General features: G+C 40.2%; 1 protein-coding gene across 1 annotated transcript in view; it reads right to left on the reverse strand.

Moving 5' to 3' along the window:
* EGF (epidermal growth factor) overlaps positions 1–17493 on the reverse strand; it is a 95614-nt gene that overhangs the window by 19180 nt on the left and 58941 nt on the right. Inside the window, exons 13-18 of the mRNA XM_080682838.1 lie at positions 16247–16470; positions 11835–12002; positions 10991–11140; positions 7859–7978; positions 2027–2143; positions 1129–1254 (exon numbers count right to left, since the gene is read on the reverse strand). Coding sequence (XP_080538964.1) covers positions 1129–1254; positions 2027–2143; positions 7859–7978; positions 10991–11140; positions 11835–12002; positions 16247–16470 — 905 coding nt within the window. The remainder of the gene's footprint in view (positions 1–1128; positions 1255–2026; positions 2144–7858; positions 7979–10990; positions 11141–11834; positions 12003–16246; positions 16471–17493) is intronic.

A 17493-nucleotide genomic window follows, 5' to 3' on the forward strand; every position in this document is an offset into this window, starting at 1 on the left:
AAGGTCTGATTTAAATCAGCCGATCCTGGAAGTTGAATGATATTTCATCTTTAATCTCAACATATAGGAGAAAGCAGGACCATTTTAGTTTCTTACCAGGGTATCTGCCCTAGCTGTAAAAAGATTTTTATGTTTTCAGCAGGAAAAGAAAACACTCAGAGACATTTTGAAGCCCTGTACAACCTTAGATACCCACTTCGCTGGGTGGTGATGGCTGCAGGCAGGCCTTCACTTGCACAGTGATGCTACGCTACTGATACCTGGCATGGGACAAGACAGCCACTCAGTGAACTCCCGTCCAACAAGCCACACCCAGACCTTGGCAGAGGATGGTGGTTATGAAAGAGGTCTTAATCATTCATTATTTGTGGCTTCAGTCTTTCATCTATTATCAAGAGCCACCGAAGAGCCCTTTTCACAGAACCACACCTCTCTTCCTTTACACACACACACACACACACACACACACACACAGTAAAACCTGTATCAGCTCTGCAGTTCACTGCTGTTCGATTGCCAAATTTGGTGACAAAGGAAATGTTCAATTCCACCCAGGATGGCTCAAGGAATGGAGTATTACTATTTTTTATAATATTTTGATTACTTTTTTTTTTCTTTATAGAGAGAGAGAGAGGAAGGGAGAGGGAGAGAGAAAGAGAAACATCGATGTGAGAGTGGAACATCGATCAGTTGCCTCCTGCATGTCCTATACCGAGGGTTGAACCCACAATCTGAGCACATGCACCCCCTACCAGAATTGAACCAGCAACCCCTCAGTGCACTGGGTGACACCGAACCAAGCCACACCGGCCAGGGATCACGGTATGCAGTATCAAAGAGGCACTGGTGTCCCTCAAACCCGGACAAAAGAACTAGAAAGGCAGAGGGGTAAATGGCCTCCGCTGGGTGTTGTCGCTGACTAGTCCAAGAATAGCACAAGGGCACAAGCTTGGCTATGCACCAAGGACTGAAAGATGTCCGTTTGAACAGGTCACACAGCTCCTTTTAGTCTTAACATGTATGTCACCCCGGTTATATCCTGCCTTTTCTTGGCCCACCACACCCAGAGCATTTCATGATTCTCCGAGGCCTGCCTCCACCCACCCACCTGAGCACACAAACTCTTACCAAGGCAGTGAGTCCCATTTCCTCGGTAGCCTTCTGAGCACGTGCAAACATAGCTACCTTCTGTATTGATGCACTTGGAGGAGGGGTGCGGGCAAACCGTGATACCCCTCTCACATTCATCCATATCTGTGGGCAAATGGTGAACTAATGAAATACATAGGCCTTCCTAGTATAAATGAGGGTACTAGGAAAGAATAAGTATAATCTTCTATATGATCATTCAGTTGTTTACAAAGACTGCAAATGCAATGCAAACCCATAAAGCTCATGTCTCAGTCGATTTTTATAGGTCTCTCACATGTCTGATTAGCTACATATATGTAAGTAAATCACTTTGTGCCAGAGTTTCAGGCCATAAGGACTGAGATTATTTACAGTAATTGCTAACTTATAATTTTAAGGCAATCAATGTAAAACAGAAGCCAATCCATCACAGTCTATTTATTAAATTAAAATGTATGCCCTAAGCTTTTGGAGGAAAAAAGGCTGTGTTTTTATTAAATTGTTGGTTTTATAAATTTGACTTGAATTCACATTCATACTTCTGAAACTAATTATAAATTCTTCTCCTTAATGTCAACTCCATATATAATGTAATTTTAACATAAACTCAATGTAATGCAACAACATACTATGTTTCATATTTCTATACATGCCACCCATTATCTTTTTGTTGTTGTTGGTTTAAGTATTACATATGTCTCCTTTTTCCCCGATTGATCCCCCTGCCACTCCCACCCCCGAGGGCAAGCCCATTATCTTTTTAGCTAATACCAAGTAATTTATTCAATCCTGCTGATTACATAAGTCCTTCAGGAGATTTTGAACCCATTTGATCCGGGAGAATGTTTCTGGTTCACTATTTCCCACAGTTCTGTACATTGACCTTCACTCTTACCAGAACATACTTTTCCATCCCCAGCAAATCCTCTCAGACACTGACACGTGGCAGCCTCTCCCTCTGAGACACACTGAGAGTGTGGACCACATCCCACAGGACTGCAGTCATCTTCATCTGCAAAGAGCGAGAACCCCATCAGATTACTTCCATACCTCAGAGGTAACAACGGGCTTTAATGTTTTGGGTTCTACAGAACATTCCAGTGTGCCCTTTTCCAAGTTCTGGGACAAGTTATTCTCCAAATAGAAACACTGCTGACCTGGAAGTTATATCCATCTTAAAGGGCTCACAAGCCATATGTTCTCATTTACATGCTCTCAACAAAGCTTTAGTCCTAAAGAACTGTTTGGTGTTCAAACAGCCCTGCATGAACTTATTTACAATTTTTAAAAGCATTTAAAATTTGAATTACAAAATTTCTAGGAGAAAATGGACTCGAGTTTCAAAAGGTTTCTAGCTTATTTGAGAATTCCCAACCATAATGACATACAAAAGAGGTCAATATGTTCTTATCCCTGAAAGACACACAGAGTAATATATAGCAAGTAGCTCTGTGTACTAACCTGGCAAAGGGATTCAATCATAAAGATTTATTGTTGATTTACTAAAATTACATTTCATATATGATAGAATATGTATGTTTATTATCAAGATTTATGCAGAGACTTGCAAACCTCAAGGCACTTTTGCAAAGTCATGAACCATATAAACTAAATGCTGTAAATGGATCATTTCATTTCATACTCCATTAAATGCAAATGCCCCAGGGGACAGAGTTGCATGCTGAGCCATAAACATGAGCAAGTCCCCCTCTACCCCCACCCCCACCCTTTAACTACTATATAATCATTCTCCAAATGTCTCCTCCCTTTTGGAGTTGGGGGGATCTGACATACCACAGTAGGATATAAGCTGTCATCTGTCTGTTCACTAGTAAGTTTGCTCATCTGAGTATAGAAGAGGTCAAACTTGCCCATAAATTTAAAGAAAGTTAAATGATCAAAGTAGGATTTGATGCCATGTGAACGCAGACCTTGGGTAATTGTGTTTGATTTGCTTAGCTATTTCAGTAAGATTTCTCTTGTGGGAAAACATACCTTTCAGGCTTGCCTGATAATGTGTCACTCCTGACTCTTAAAGATGGATAACTTCAGACTAAATCAATTACCCATTTGATTCGGCATTTATCTGGAGGACTAGCTTCCAAATCACAAGGCTGTTCAGAGTGTGTGGTGGACAGTATTCAATTACTCAAGACATTTTAAATCACTTGCACAATTATCTTAAATTAGAATCTGATTCAGGATTTATTTGGTAACTTGCAAACCCTAAGGCTGCTGTGCACAATAAACAGCAATGGAGGTGCAGTTGTTGGAGGGATAGGCTATAGCCAAAGTTCTTTCTACCATAAACTAGCTCTGGAAAGAAGGAATGCCTAGGCTTCGCAACCCTCTTCTCCAAAATACAAGTGACAATTTCTGTCCAGTCTACTTTACACGATTGTTGAAAGAACTTGGAGAAAAAGTGATCTTTAAAACTCCTTTGAGAATTATAAATTATTATGCATATCTCAGTAAGGATTATAAGGAAGAAGAATGCTATGACAACCTGAATCACAATTTGCCTTATCACACTAGAGAAGATTCTGGGGCCTGTTGGTAAAATTAATAATTTCATTCAAAAGTACCTAATATGTACCAGATCCTAATGAAAGCCAAAAATACAGTGGTGGAGTATATAGACAAGGACTCTGCTTTCTTATATAATTAACTAGGAGCCTGGGGCACGAAAATTCGTGCACTAGGTGGGGGGGGGGGAGGGTCCCTCAGCCCAGCCTGCCCCCTCTCACAATCCAGGAGCCCTCAGGGGATATCCCACTGACAGCTTAGGCCCTCTCCCCACAGGGAATGGGTCTAAGTTGCAGTCTGGCCTCCCTCTGTGGGAGGCAACCGGGCTGATCAGGGGAAGGCACTGCCCCATCACCCCACTGCTGCTGCCACTGCTGGCTGTGGCAGCTGCAAGGCCTGAGCCCCAGGCCTGGCAGCTGCTGTGGCTTTGTCCAGATGGATGTCCGGAAGACATCCGCCCTAATTAGCATATTACCCTTTTATTAGTATAGATTATTTAAGTACAGGTATGGTAAGCACTATTCATAAAACAATCCCTAGTTCTAAGAGAACTGAAGTGGTTCTCACCTGGATCAGGAGACTAGGAAAGGCTTTCTGAGCAAGGGCATATAAAGCTGAGGTCTGGCCCAGCCAGCATGACTCTGGGTTGAGCATCGGCCTATGAACCAGGAGGTCCCAGTTCACCTCCCAGTCAGGGCACATGCCTGGGTTGCGGGCTTTATTACCAGTGTGGAGCATGCAGGCAGCAGCCAATCAATGATTCTCTCTCATCATTGATGTTTCTATCTCTCTCTCCCTCTCCTTTCCTCTCTCAAATCAATAAAAAATTTTAAAAGTAAATAAATACATTTTTAAAAAGCTGAAGTCTGAAGGATTTGCAGGACTTGGAAGAATTAGAAAGAGCACTGTGGGCCAAGAACACAGCACCTGCATGTTACGGGTAAGACCAGGGTAACTGAAGCAGGCCACAGAAAGCCGAGGACAGAAGGGCACACATCTTGGTTGGTGAAGTGTGTAAGGGCTAGTTCATCTAGGGCCCAACAGGCCACATTCTGAATTTTAAATTTTATTCATGAACTAGAATAATTCATAATTTTAGTAGATTTAACAATGAAATTTTTATGATTGAGACTCTTTGTCATCAGATCTACTTGCTACAAATCAATATGTGTCTTTGGGGAAAAAGAATATATTGACCTAAAACCCAACATAGAGTTTTCAAGCTCTTTTTAGTATAGACACTTTTTGAAATGAAATCTCACTCATAAATAAGATCCCTTAGCCTAACACAGGTAGAACTACAACTTTATAAGCAAAGACAAACTAGAACACATCCAGGTATGAAAAGATTAGGTCATTTTAACCAAGATAATCAATTCCATCTATTCTACACAAGGCAGAGTTATGTTTCCAGTTATTAAGCCAAACACAGCCTATGATATATACATTCCAAATTTTCGGCCATTTCATCACTCTTCCATTTCACCCATGTGCCTAAATTACTGTCATTTATCTTGGTCTTTGAGTCCCCCAAACATTAGTCTTTCTTTTTTTTTTTTTTAATATATTTTATTGATATTTTACAGAGAGGAAGGGAAAGGGATAGAGAGCTAGAAACATCGATGAGAGAGAAACATCGATCAGCTGCCTCCTGCACACCTCCCACTGGGGATGTGCCTGCAACCAAGGTACGTGCCCTTGACCGGAACCGAACCCGGGACCCTTGAGTCCGCAGGCCGACGCTCTATCCACTGAGCCAAACCGGTTTCGGCAACATTAGTCTTTCAAAATATACTCTATGAATCTCTAGGGATCCCAAGTGACTTTGAAAGTTTCTCTATTCTGCTCATATTTATATTGTTTTATTCCATCACATTGCTTGTCTCCACATCAGACCATGACCTTGGAGACTGGGGCTATATTTATATCATCTCGGCATCCCCAGCACTTAGCATGATGTATGACAAATAAATAGTTGTTAAATGAATAATATTCCTAATGTGATAATGTTTTACAGTTCTTATTTTCTTGACATGAATTAATTATTTGGTCATAATTTTTTAAAATCTTTGGTCAATTCACTAACTTCAAATATCTTAGTCTCAGTTTTTAAATATGTAAGATGATGTGCTGTGATAAGTATCAAATTGGAGGATGAAGTACCTGGTAAACTCTAAAGCTCCATATAAATTACCATTGCTGAAAATTCCACCTCCTTGTATTTTATTAAAAAACTAGAGGCCTGGTACACGAATTTGTGCACCAGTGGGGTCCCTCTGCCTGGCCTGAAGGATCAGGCAGAAACCAGCTCTCTGACATCCCCCAAGGGGTCCCAGATTTTGAGAGGGTGCAGGCCAGGCCAAGGGACCCCACTGGTACATGATCGGGGCTGGGGAGAGACACAGGAGGTTAGCCAGCCAGGGAGGGACCACAGGAGGGCTCCAGGGCATGTCCAGCCTATCTTGCTCAGTCCTGATCAGCTGGACTCCAGCAGCAAGCTAATGTACCAGTTGGAGCATCTGCCCCCTGGGGGTCAGTACATGTCATAGCGACTGGTCAACTGGTCGACTGCCCCCTGGTAGTCAGTGCATGTCATAGTGAGCGGTTGAGTGGCCTTAGTATATCATTAGCATACTACACTTTGATTGGTTGAACATCCAACTGGTCAACTGGACACTTAGCATATTAGGCTTTTACTAGGGGCCCCGTGCATGAAATTCGTGCACGGGGGGGGGGGGGTGTCCCTCAGCCCAGCCTGCACCCTCTCCAATCTGAGACCCCTCAAGGGATGTTCGACTGCCCGTTTAGGCCCGATCCCCGTAGGTACCTTATCTATCACTTTTAAAAGCCACAGCCCGATCCCCATAGGATCGGGCCTAAACGGGCAGTCAGACATCTCTCTCACAATCCAGGACTGCTGGCTCCCAACTGCTCGCATGCCTGCCTTCCTGATTGCTCCTAACTGCTTCTGCCTGCCAGCCTGATCACCCCCTAACCACTCCCCTGCCAGCCTGATTGATGCCTAACTGCCCTCCCCTGCAGGCCTGGTCACCCCTAACTGCCCTCGCCTGCAGGCCTGGTCCCCCCAACCCCAACTGCCCTTCCCTGCAGGCCTGGTCGCCTTCAACTTCCCTCCTCTGCTGGCCTGGTCACCCCTAACTGCCCTCCCCTGCAGGCTTGATCACCCCCAACTGCCCTCCCTTGCAGGCCTGGTCCCTCCCAAATGCCCTCCCCTGATGGCCTTATCCCTCCCAACTGCCCTCCCCTGCTGGCCATCTTGTGGTGGCCATCTTGTGTCCACATGGGGGCAGCCATCTTGTGTCCACATGGGGGCAGCCATCTTGTGTGTTGGAGTGATGGTCAATTTGCATATTACTCTTTTATAAGACAGGATTATATAGGATCACACTGATAAGTTCTTATGAGGAGGGGTAAGACTTATATATTGACAAATTAGTCTGCAGATCATATAAGTTGGATGAGCACTTTGTTAAGTGTATGTAATGTCCTACTATGGAGTTTCCAAACATATTTTTAGTCACAGACACTTTGTTAAAATCTTACTCAGCTGCACTGATTGAAGGGCAGAGACCTAGAGTGAGAAGGTGTGGAATTTGCAGAAGACCCAGGGCTGAGCTAAATCCAATTTGAAAACCATTGGTCTCATGAGTGAATACAGAATATAAAAGAATTATGTTCCCTAAAGTTGTTAAATACTGAACAAATAACTTAGCAATTTGGTGATAAATGTGCCATATAGGAGGAACATTCTAACAGTTGCTATTTGTGGACTTTCTGGAGCAGCTGAAGCAAACAACCTATATTTTCTTACCAATTACTATCTACTTTCACACTAATGGAAGTACAGCTAGATGGGCCAAATACCAAAAATATGAGGTGTGGGGGGATACATTCAAATCTGCTCTGTCTTATTTTTCACCCTTGTTTCCAAGTTAGATTTCTTCCAAGAAGGTTCAGTGTGGAGTTTCAATGAGTAAAGTTCTTGTCCAGTCTAATATGGGGCCATCTTCCTCCGGCACATGGTTCAGAAGAGAAGTTCCAAAGTTGGAGTCCAAAGTTGGGCTTCACTAGTTTTGTGTAGATTTAGCCAACATTAAGTTAGAGAGGTAATTCGGAATTTTAATTGGTAGGATGGAAATTGTTGGGACCAGAGCTGTACTGGAGTATTCATTATCTGTACCTGACACCATGATTTCGGCCACCAGCATATGTTGAGATTCTGTAATGTTATCTTCAAACCCTTGACTGCTGGATAAGATGTCCGATGGCATTACTTGATTACTTAGATCTGCGTTGCTACCTATTGAAGGTCAACAGATATAATTAATTTATCTTTTATGATTCAAGAAAAGTGGTATTTAATTTATATTTATGGCTCTTTGTTGGGTGTGAATTCAGATTCATTCTCACAGTAAGAGCATTCAAGGAAACTATCAGGGTCTTGGTGACTTAGAAAACCTCACCTGCTATACCACACCATTCCAGCTTTACTCCGTGCAGCTGATGGTTGAGGAAAGGGAGGCAGTGGGGGTGAAAGGCAGGACATTTTTAGGTATTGGCAAAAAAACAATAAGAGTGAAATACTACAATCCTTATAAATATACTCAGCCCATAATCATAGACTGTCATTACAAGGGAAAATTAATGATCTGATCTCCCCAACCTGACTTCCATACACACTCCTCCTTTAGGCTGTTCCACGACTTATTTTTGCCTGATTTTTTATTTAGAAATGCGGAGGAGTAGAAATAAGCCATAGTTTATATAGGCATAGGACCTATGCAACCTCCCAGACATGAAAAAACTGGATCCCCTAAAACACCAAATACACTCTCTAAGTATAGTGCATGGATCCCTGGGGTTCCATTGCACCGAGTCCATAAGGTTAAGCTATTTTTATAAAAGGCAAGTAACATTGACATTTTCTGTCTTTTTTCACTGTGTCTACATGGATATTGATGGGCAAAAGTAATGATGGGTGGAATTCAGTGCCTTAGCAAGAATCAAGGCCATGGCATCAAACTCTACCAGTGTTCATGTTCTTCACTGCCACATACACTCCCACACACACTCACACACACACACACACACACACACACACGCATACATTCCACTTTCACTTAAGAAGATCCATGATAAAGAGTAAGAATTATTAATTTTTAAATATCTCAACCAAGGAATATTTGGCTCTTTAATATTCTTTGTAATAAAAAGGGAAGTACACATAAACATTCTGTTATTTTTGAAAATACTGAATTATGATGGTTGTCAGAAGGAAAATCACTTGTATGCTCTTTGAGTTGCAAGTTGAAACTAGCCTCTTTTTTCACTGAGCATAATTTTCACTTGAAAGAATGACTGATAAACTATGTTTTTAACATTTAGAGGTTTGGCAAGCGTTTTTTGAAAAATGAATGAAGTGAGCCTGTCACTTCAAGGGAAACAACTCACAGTACTTGCTGCCAATAATAAAATTTGAGCTTTCAAGTGGAAAGTAAAATTATAGAAAATGTTTTCATCTGCCATGAGCTTGACAAAAATCCCAATACTCAAAGACTTTTCTGATGAGTTTGATGATAATAATTAATTTTATTTTTTATATTAATATAACAATTGGAAGACCTGCATAACTCAACAACATTTTCAAATGACCAAAACATGATGCTAGTAAGTCATGCAAGGTAAAAGAGCCACTCAAAGCACAAAATAGACCCCTGGATTTTAATGTGTCAGAAGGCAAAAAAGTTCATTGATATGGTTTCAGATTCCACATTGCAACTAAACTCTAAGAAACTACCAACTGTATAGTTCTGACATAGTATCAAATAAAAAATACAAAAAAAGGGCATCTGTAATACAAGCTAAGTATTCCCCCCTTTTCTAACTCTATGTCTCTGTGAGGCCAAATTTTCTTCATGTGCTTCAATCGAAACAACACAGCAACAGACTTAACCTACAAGCAGATATGAAAATCCAGCTGCCCTCCACTAAGCCAGATACTAAAGATATAAAGGAAAACCAATGCCATTCTTCTTACTACATATTTCTTTTTGGAAAAATATAATTATTTCAGCTCAGCTGGTGTGGATCAGTGGTTCAGCGCTGACTTATGAACCAGGAGGTCACAGTGCAATTCCTGGTTAGGGCACATGACTGGATTGCAGGCTGGATCTCCAGTTGGGAGAATGCAGGAGGCAGCTGATCAATGATTCTCTCTCATCATTAATGTTTCTATCTCTCTCTCCCTCTCCCTTCCTCTATATATTAATTTATATAATTATAAAAAATACATAATTATTTCATTTATTTCCTTAAAATATGTTATGTTCATATACAATGGAGTATTAGTATAATTTTAATTAAAATATTTTTAGAATCTTTTAGTTTTAATTTCTAATATAAATATGGATAGATATAACTTACATAAACAAAAACTCTTTGTGGTTCTCAGTCATTTTTAAGAATGTAAAGAGCACTTGAAACTAAAATATTGAGAACTTTTGTCCTAAGACAACAATGAATAGAAAGTTCTGAAAATCCAAAATATCCAATTCTGGTTCATGGATAGATTGATCCATTTATTTGCTGTCAATCTGTCATCTACCTTACACCATGCCTTTAAGATGAATATATGTATGTTTTTTAAATATTTTAAATAAAATGTAAATTCTCTTTGATATAAAGATATCAAGAGATATATCCAAATATACCAAAATTGATTAGATGTACATTCAAGAAAAGGAAGTCAGGACTACTGACACATCACACTGGACCCGCTTTTCCTTCCTCTTTCTCAAAGTCATAGTTTTTAAAAACATTATTACAACCTTCTCAGGTTGGATTCCTCATACTTGCTTGAGGAAATATTATTTATTAGAAAAGACTTTGACTTCTATCCTAACACCAGTCACATGGCAGGGGGATTGTATATGACCACCTCCAACATTGAGGCCATAAAACTTCTAAACAAAATATCTCTGAACATTAACTGAGGTGGTAAAATACTGACATTTATTTCTAAAATTGGGCTACTCCATCATAAAGAAGGGGTTGGAAGATTGGACTTTGAATATTATCTTTTGTTCACTAAGTTTACAACAAGAGATCAATCCAATTTAGTCTTTAATAAGAAGCCCAGACTCATCAAAGGAAGAAAAACAAAAAAACAAAAAATACTTGGCCTCCCTGAAAGCAGAGGGGCTTTTAATTATACAAAATACTAAAAATCAGCAAAAGCATAGGGATTAGTGTAGAACAGAACTGTATCCCTGAGCCAAGGTAGGATGATTTAGCACATAATTTATTACATTACCTGCCGATATCTGATGATCAGTTAAAGCCAGACACTTTTTCCCACCTGGGGCTTTCACAAAACCTTCACGACATGAACACCGAGCAATTCCAAACTTCTCTTTGCAAATATGTTCACAGCCTCCATTTTGGAATAAGCAGGGATCCGCTCCTAGCGGGGAAAAGAGCTGCATTCACAGATGGGCTTGGAGATCAAAAGGCCACATTGATACAAATCACAGTGTACAGTTTAGGGGCAGAGAAACTCGGTGTATCTAAATGGAGCCTGTAGCAAGAGCTATTTCAGAAGCGCTCCTATAAGGAGCTCTGTTTAGCTCAAAATGTTATTACCTTATGAGTAACTTATTGAGTATAACCAGTACTGTTGTCTGAGAAGCTCTTTAGAAAGATGATATTCCTATTTCCTGCCCCATGATCTAGTCAAACGGACACAGGGCAGCTCAGAAAGAAGAGTTACTGTAGGACACTAGGTGCCTTTTCTATCTGCTCACTCCCTGGCACTCTCAGGGCGTGGAGAAAGGCCCCAGTGTAGACAGAAGCTTCCACTGCAGGTGGCTAAATTGTCCCTCCCCCACCCTCATCCTCAGTGCCTTTAACCCAAGAATCTTTTAAAAACACAAGATAGGTAAAAGCTGTCTAGGAGCGTGGGGAAACGGGATTGAAAGAATAAAGCCCAAATTCACTACCAGGCTGTCTTAGTTTAAACAAAATCCAAATCTTGGGAAATCTTAACATTGACCTGGATTAGTGAGAATTGCAACAACCCCCCTCCTTCCCAGCCATCAAACAATTAAAATAATTGCAGATTCCAGCCAAAGAAAGACTGTGTAACATGTCCAGTGTACCTGGTTTTGCCAATGGATGAACTACAACCAGTGATGAGGGCTTCAGCATGCTGCCTCGGAGACGTACCCTATTTTTGCCAGTCCTCTTGTTCACCCTTATTACCGAAGGCACGGTCCAGTCAGAGAGCCACACGTGATCCTCAAACACAGCCACAGCAAACGGATGACCTGGAAGCAGTCCCAATGCATTACATACGTCTTGTCTTTGCCATGAATATTTTTAAAAGAACAAGGCTTGAAACATACACACGATTCCTACACTTAACCCTACCTCATCTTCGAATGGGAGACTGGTGGTATGAAGTCCTAGCAAAGCCCATGGTCACCCAGCGTTTGGAGAACTGGAGAATAAGGGCTCATTGGCATACAGGGTGGCACAAAAGTAGGTTTACAGTTATCAGTATGCAAAACACAGAGTTTATTCTTGTATTATTATTTATTAATTGTTGTATTATTTTCCGTATGAACAACTTTAGACCTACTTTTGCCCACCCTGTCATTGCACCAAGAGGAAGGAGGCCAGGCGGGGACTTTGTGTTCAGTGATTCTGTCAGTATTCAGAAACTTGAATAAGTTATCTTACCCCTCTTTGCCGTCAGTCCCTTGTCTTTTGAATGGCAGTAGTAAGTAGTGCACTAATTCACAGGTTGTTGTAAGGATATTTAAAAATTTAAGGTAACTGAATAACAGGCTCTTCAAATTCCCATCTCCATCAACACATTTCCCTGCCTTGGACGCCACCTCCTTTCCTATCTCGCCTCTTATCTAATATTCATCTACTGCCCTGTGCCCCTGGTGTCATCTTCTGTCAAGACTTCTCTAGGTCCTTGTTTAGTCAATTACCCATTTTGTTTACGTCTTCATTCTCTTCACTCTACTAGCTTCTTTCCTGTAACTGATGAATATCTTCAGGTCTCTTGCATTTTAATTTCCTCATCCCCCCCTTGACCTCACCCCCTAGCTTCTTTTTGTCTTTTTCCTTGCAATTTTAGTCATGTTTTTTTTTAAGTCATTTATTATCTGCTGCCTCCATTTTTATGGCTATCAACCTTAGAGAGCCCTTCTAACACCATCTCAACTAAACCCATCTCTCTCTGCTGCTGAAATTACTCTGATAAGATTTTCCAGTATTTAGTAAGCAGGGAAATCCTATATAATAAAGAGGTAATATGCAAATTAACCCTCACACCCTCAAAGATGGCTGCCTATGACCAGGCCGGCAGGGGGGGTAGTGAGGGATGACCAAACGACTGAACAAGCAGGCTGCGTGGGGCAACCAGACCAGTGGGGGGGGCGAGGGGGAGATTTAGTGAGGGATGACCAAATGACTGAACAGCAGGCTGTGAGGGATGACCAGGCCGGCAGGGGGAGGGGGGGTGTTGGGGGAGGCGGGGGTAGTTGGGGCGACCAGGACAGCAGGGGGGGGCAGTTAGGGGCAATCAGGCTGGCACGCAGAGGTAGTGAGGGGCAATCAGGCTGGCAGGGAGTGCAGTTAGGGGCAACCAGGCAGGCAGGCAGGTGAGTGATTAGGAGCCAGAGGTCCAGGATTGTGAGAGGGATGTCCAACTGCCAGTAGTTGGACATCCCTCAAGGGGTCCCGGATTAGAGAGGGTGCAGGCTGGGCTGAGGGGACCCCCCCAACCCCGTGCACCAATTTTGTGCACTGGGCCTCTAGTGTTGTAATAAACCATCTCAAGTAATTAGAGAGTAAAGCTAAGGAGGCCCGAGTTTGGAAGCTTTACTCACATCCACTCACATTCCCCAGGCCAGTCTTTGCAGATGAGCGATGGACTTGGTGGATTAGAATGAATGTCTCCCTCTCCTGGCAGCAAATGCAAATGACTTGTCCTGGTGGCAATGAGCCTTAAAGATTCATTTTAGTCTCTAGCCCAGGGGTGGGCAAACTTTTTGACTCGAGGGCCACAATGGGTTCTTAAACTGGACCGGAGGGCCGGAACAAAAGCATGGATGGAGTGTTTGTGTGAACTAATATAAATTCAAAGTAAAGGAGCGGAGGGGAGAACAAGAGAACCCTCCGCTCTTTCGGCTCCGCGGGCCGGATAAAACAGCCGAACGGGCCGGATGCAGCCCTCGGGCCGTAGTTTGCCCACGGCTGCTAGCCCATTGTCATAAATTAAAGCCATAAATGCAGCAAGGGAATTTTTTATATAGCTATCAGGTTTTTTATTTGGGTAAAAGAACATGATATTTACCATCTTAACCTTTGCATAGTTCAGCAATGTTAATAAATTAAGTTCATTCACATTATTGGGCAACCAAATTCCAGAAACTTTTTACTTTGTAAAACTAAAACTCTATACCTATTAATCAACAACTTCTCATTTCTCCTTCCCCCTAGTCCCTGACAAAGACCATTCTACCTTTTGTTTCTATGGATTTGATAATTATAGATACTTCAAATAAGTGGAATCATACAATACTGATCTTTTGTGACTGGCTTATTTCACTTAGCTTGATGTCCTCTGGGTTGATCCATGTTGTGGCATGTGTCAGAATTAACTATAGTTTTTCAACAAATACCCCATCAGACTTATGGAAGAGCCACTGTTGCATTTAAAATTAAGAATAAATTCTTTCAATCTTTATATTAAAAATCCAGTGTGGTGGTGTTAGCCAGAGGGAAGGAGGCTGGGTGGAGGGGAGGTGGAACTGGGCAAAGGTGGGGGAATGGTGACTGGAAGAGACTTTGCTTGTGGCGATAGGCACACAATGCAGTGTGCTGAGGATGTTTTGTTGAGTTGTACATTTGAAATCTGCATGGTTTTGTGAACCAATGTCACCCCAATAAATTCAATTAAAGAAAAACAACCCTGAACTGACCCTTGAGAAGCCACCACTTACATACCTGTAGATGGCACTGTAGTGATGGGTATAGCTATTTAGACATCTTAATGTCCAATTATTTGATAATGGCCTTTAATAGGAAGTGGCATTAGTCACAGATTAGAGTAAAAATATAAATTATTTTTTAAAATTTGGGCTATGATTTTTGGTCTAAAACATTGTGTCTTTATAGTCTGGTTAGAAATGTTCAAATCACTTAGTACCCTCATATATCAAAGCTAAAATTTCACATTTATTTTTTAAATAAGTCTCTGCCTCTAGACCCATGACTTCACAGGAACAATGTTTGTTTAAATCTCCACTGTGTATCTGCTTCAATAAACATCTGTTAAGTGCATGGATGAATAAAGTCTGTAATTGTGCACAAGCTTATCTATTATGTGAAGCATCTCTAATTTTTAAAGAAATGTAGAAGTATGTAATATTCACAGTTTTATTTATCTTGATCTCTGTAACATATACCACGAATCTAGAAATTCATTACCTCTAAAACCAAAGAGAATGGGCAAAATAAATATCTTATACAGATTATTAGTTTGTTAGCTTGTTCCTTAAAAAAGAAACCATGTGTTTTCGTCTTCCAACAACCATTTTGTAAACCTCTGAAGCATCTTTAACACCCCTCTGACCCTCACTTCTATATCCAATCTGTTAGTAAATCTCAATTTTTTTCTTTACAGTGATTTTTCAATGGTCCTCCATTTTTTTGTTATTTTGGTAATATTCTTCATTAGCTGTTGTCTGGACAACTTTTGTAGTCTCCTGACTGATTTCCTTCTCTCCAAATTTCCAACTCTTATACTGTTACTTAAGTGGTTATCCTGAAATACCAATCTCATATTCATTTCCTGCTCAAGAACATGCAATGGCTCCCTAGTACATTCAAAATTAAGTTCATCAACATATCTTGGCAATACCAACATACAAAAAATAATTTCTGCAGCTCTATTTCAAATGATCAAGTTTTATCATCATCTATTTCCCACATGGCCTGCTTCAAATGCTGTCTCCCTGAGTCTAAATGAATTTTTCTATGAATCTCATAGCCATTTGTACTTCTCCTTTAACAGTTATCATAACCACAGTTTAAAGAAGTTTAAGAAAATACATGCTAACCCATGTAAGGTCTGAAACTATAATAGGGGGCAAAACTATATTAGCCTTTGCACATGTTATCAATAGATATTCATTAATTTCTGAAGAGGATATTATCTCTGTGCTGAAAATGACATTTTCTAAAACAAAAGAAATGATAACAGATGAATCAAGTTCTTATTCTTTAAAAAGTTTTAAAATTTTTAATGTTTTCATTCTGATTTTTTGAAATCTTGACAAAGAGAAATGACTGCACATCACTATTTTTATTCAATATTCCAGTGTTCAGGTAATCTCCAGAGAAGTCTGTCAGCCTGCCTCTATTTCTTTCTCATCATATGGTTTAAAATGTGGTGTATGCACGTGCATGTGTGTATAAACAAACACATTTTGTATTTAACACTCATCAGCTCTCAGTCAAGATGAAGAAATCACCCAGCCCAAAGCCTCACCTACATCGTTCTGGGCAAGTCTTTGGCGGTTTGAACCATCCAGATTGGCCATTTCAATCACAGACTGCTTGGCATCGCACCAATACAACTTGTCAGTTAAGAAATCAATCGTTATTCCACTGGGCCAGACTAGCTCAGAGCTAGCAATAACCAGCCGGCCAATGCCTTGAAGGGAAGAACTCTCAATTCGTGGATTAATCCCCATATCAGTCCAGAATAATCTCCTTTAATCAAGAAAGCATACAGTAAATAAAATTTGCACAAAAAATTCTCCTATTCTTTCATCATTGGGAACATCGAGTAAATTACTTTAGAATAAACTAAAGACTATAGAAGAAGTAAATATAGCACTATGTTGGACAGATCATTTTTTCAAAAGCAAAAACTTATCTTTTCTATGTAGAGCATCTTGGACAGGAAATGTTGAATTAAGGCTTAGTTCATTAGATAAAAAAGAAATTATTAATTTTTAAAACTGCAGAATATTACTAATTGAAAGTGTGTTCAAGTGCATATTCTTAAATTAGCGTTTCATGCTACAAAAGGCACTGAAACTTGCTAGCTTGTCCTTCTGTTATGCATATGTAAAATTACAGCATTAAGAGAAGAGCATGTTTATCTACTATCCAGTTTTATGCTATGTACTCGGTTAACCAGGTTAATTTAAGTTCTGTATATCACATTCTATAACTATGCTGAGAATAGTTTTTGAGGTCCATATCTTTTCTCTGGCCCGTTTAGAGATGGTTATATTGTCACTCTTTTGATCATGTGGCTCGCTTCAAATCAATGATCAATTATTACCGATATTGTCTTTCCCATAGACCATCATAAATAAAAGAGTAGGTTTTTATCGTTGTTTTTGAAAATCTAGGGAGAAATTGGTGATTCTCCTTACTTCTCTGAACCTAACCCAACATTTTTCGCTAATTCATAATTAACAACATAGAATCTTCTAATCTTATGATTTCTATTTCCTCTTGTCTAAATTTAGGAATGACCCATCATTTGAACTCATGAGTTTTCTAAATAGAATTAATAAGTCATACAATCTAAATGTCATCCTCTGTTCAAGAAAACAATAATGTAGTTTTTTAAAGAAAGCAGTTTAATGGGCTTATGTCTGATTGATTACTGAATCACAGCCCATTTCTTTTAAAAAGAAATTGAATTTGATTCAAATGAAAGGGTATCCAAAGAATAAAATATTTATATAAAAATAGAAAATGAAAAGACTTAAAAATTAG

Source organism: Plecotus auritus (assembly GCF_963455305.1).
Source record: "Plecotus auritus genome assembly, chromosome: 1".
In the NCBI taxonomy this organism is placed as follows: Eukaryota; Metazoa; Chordata; class Mammalia; order Chiroptera; family Vespertilionidae; genus Plecotus; species Plecotus auritus.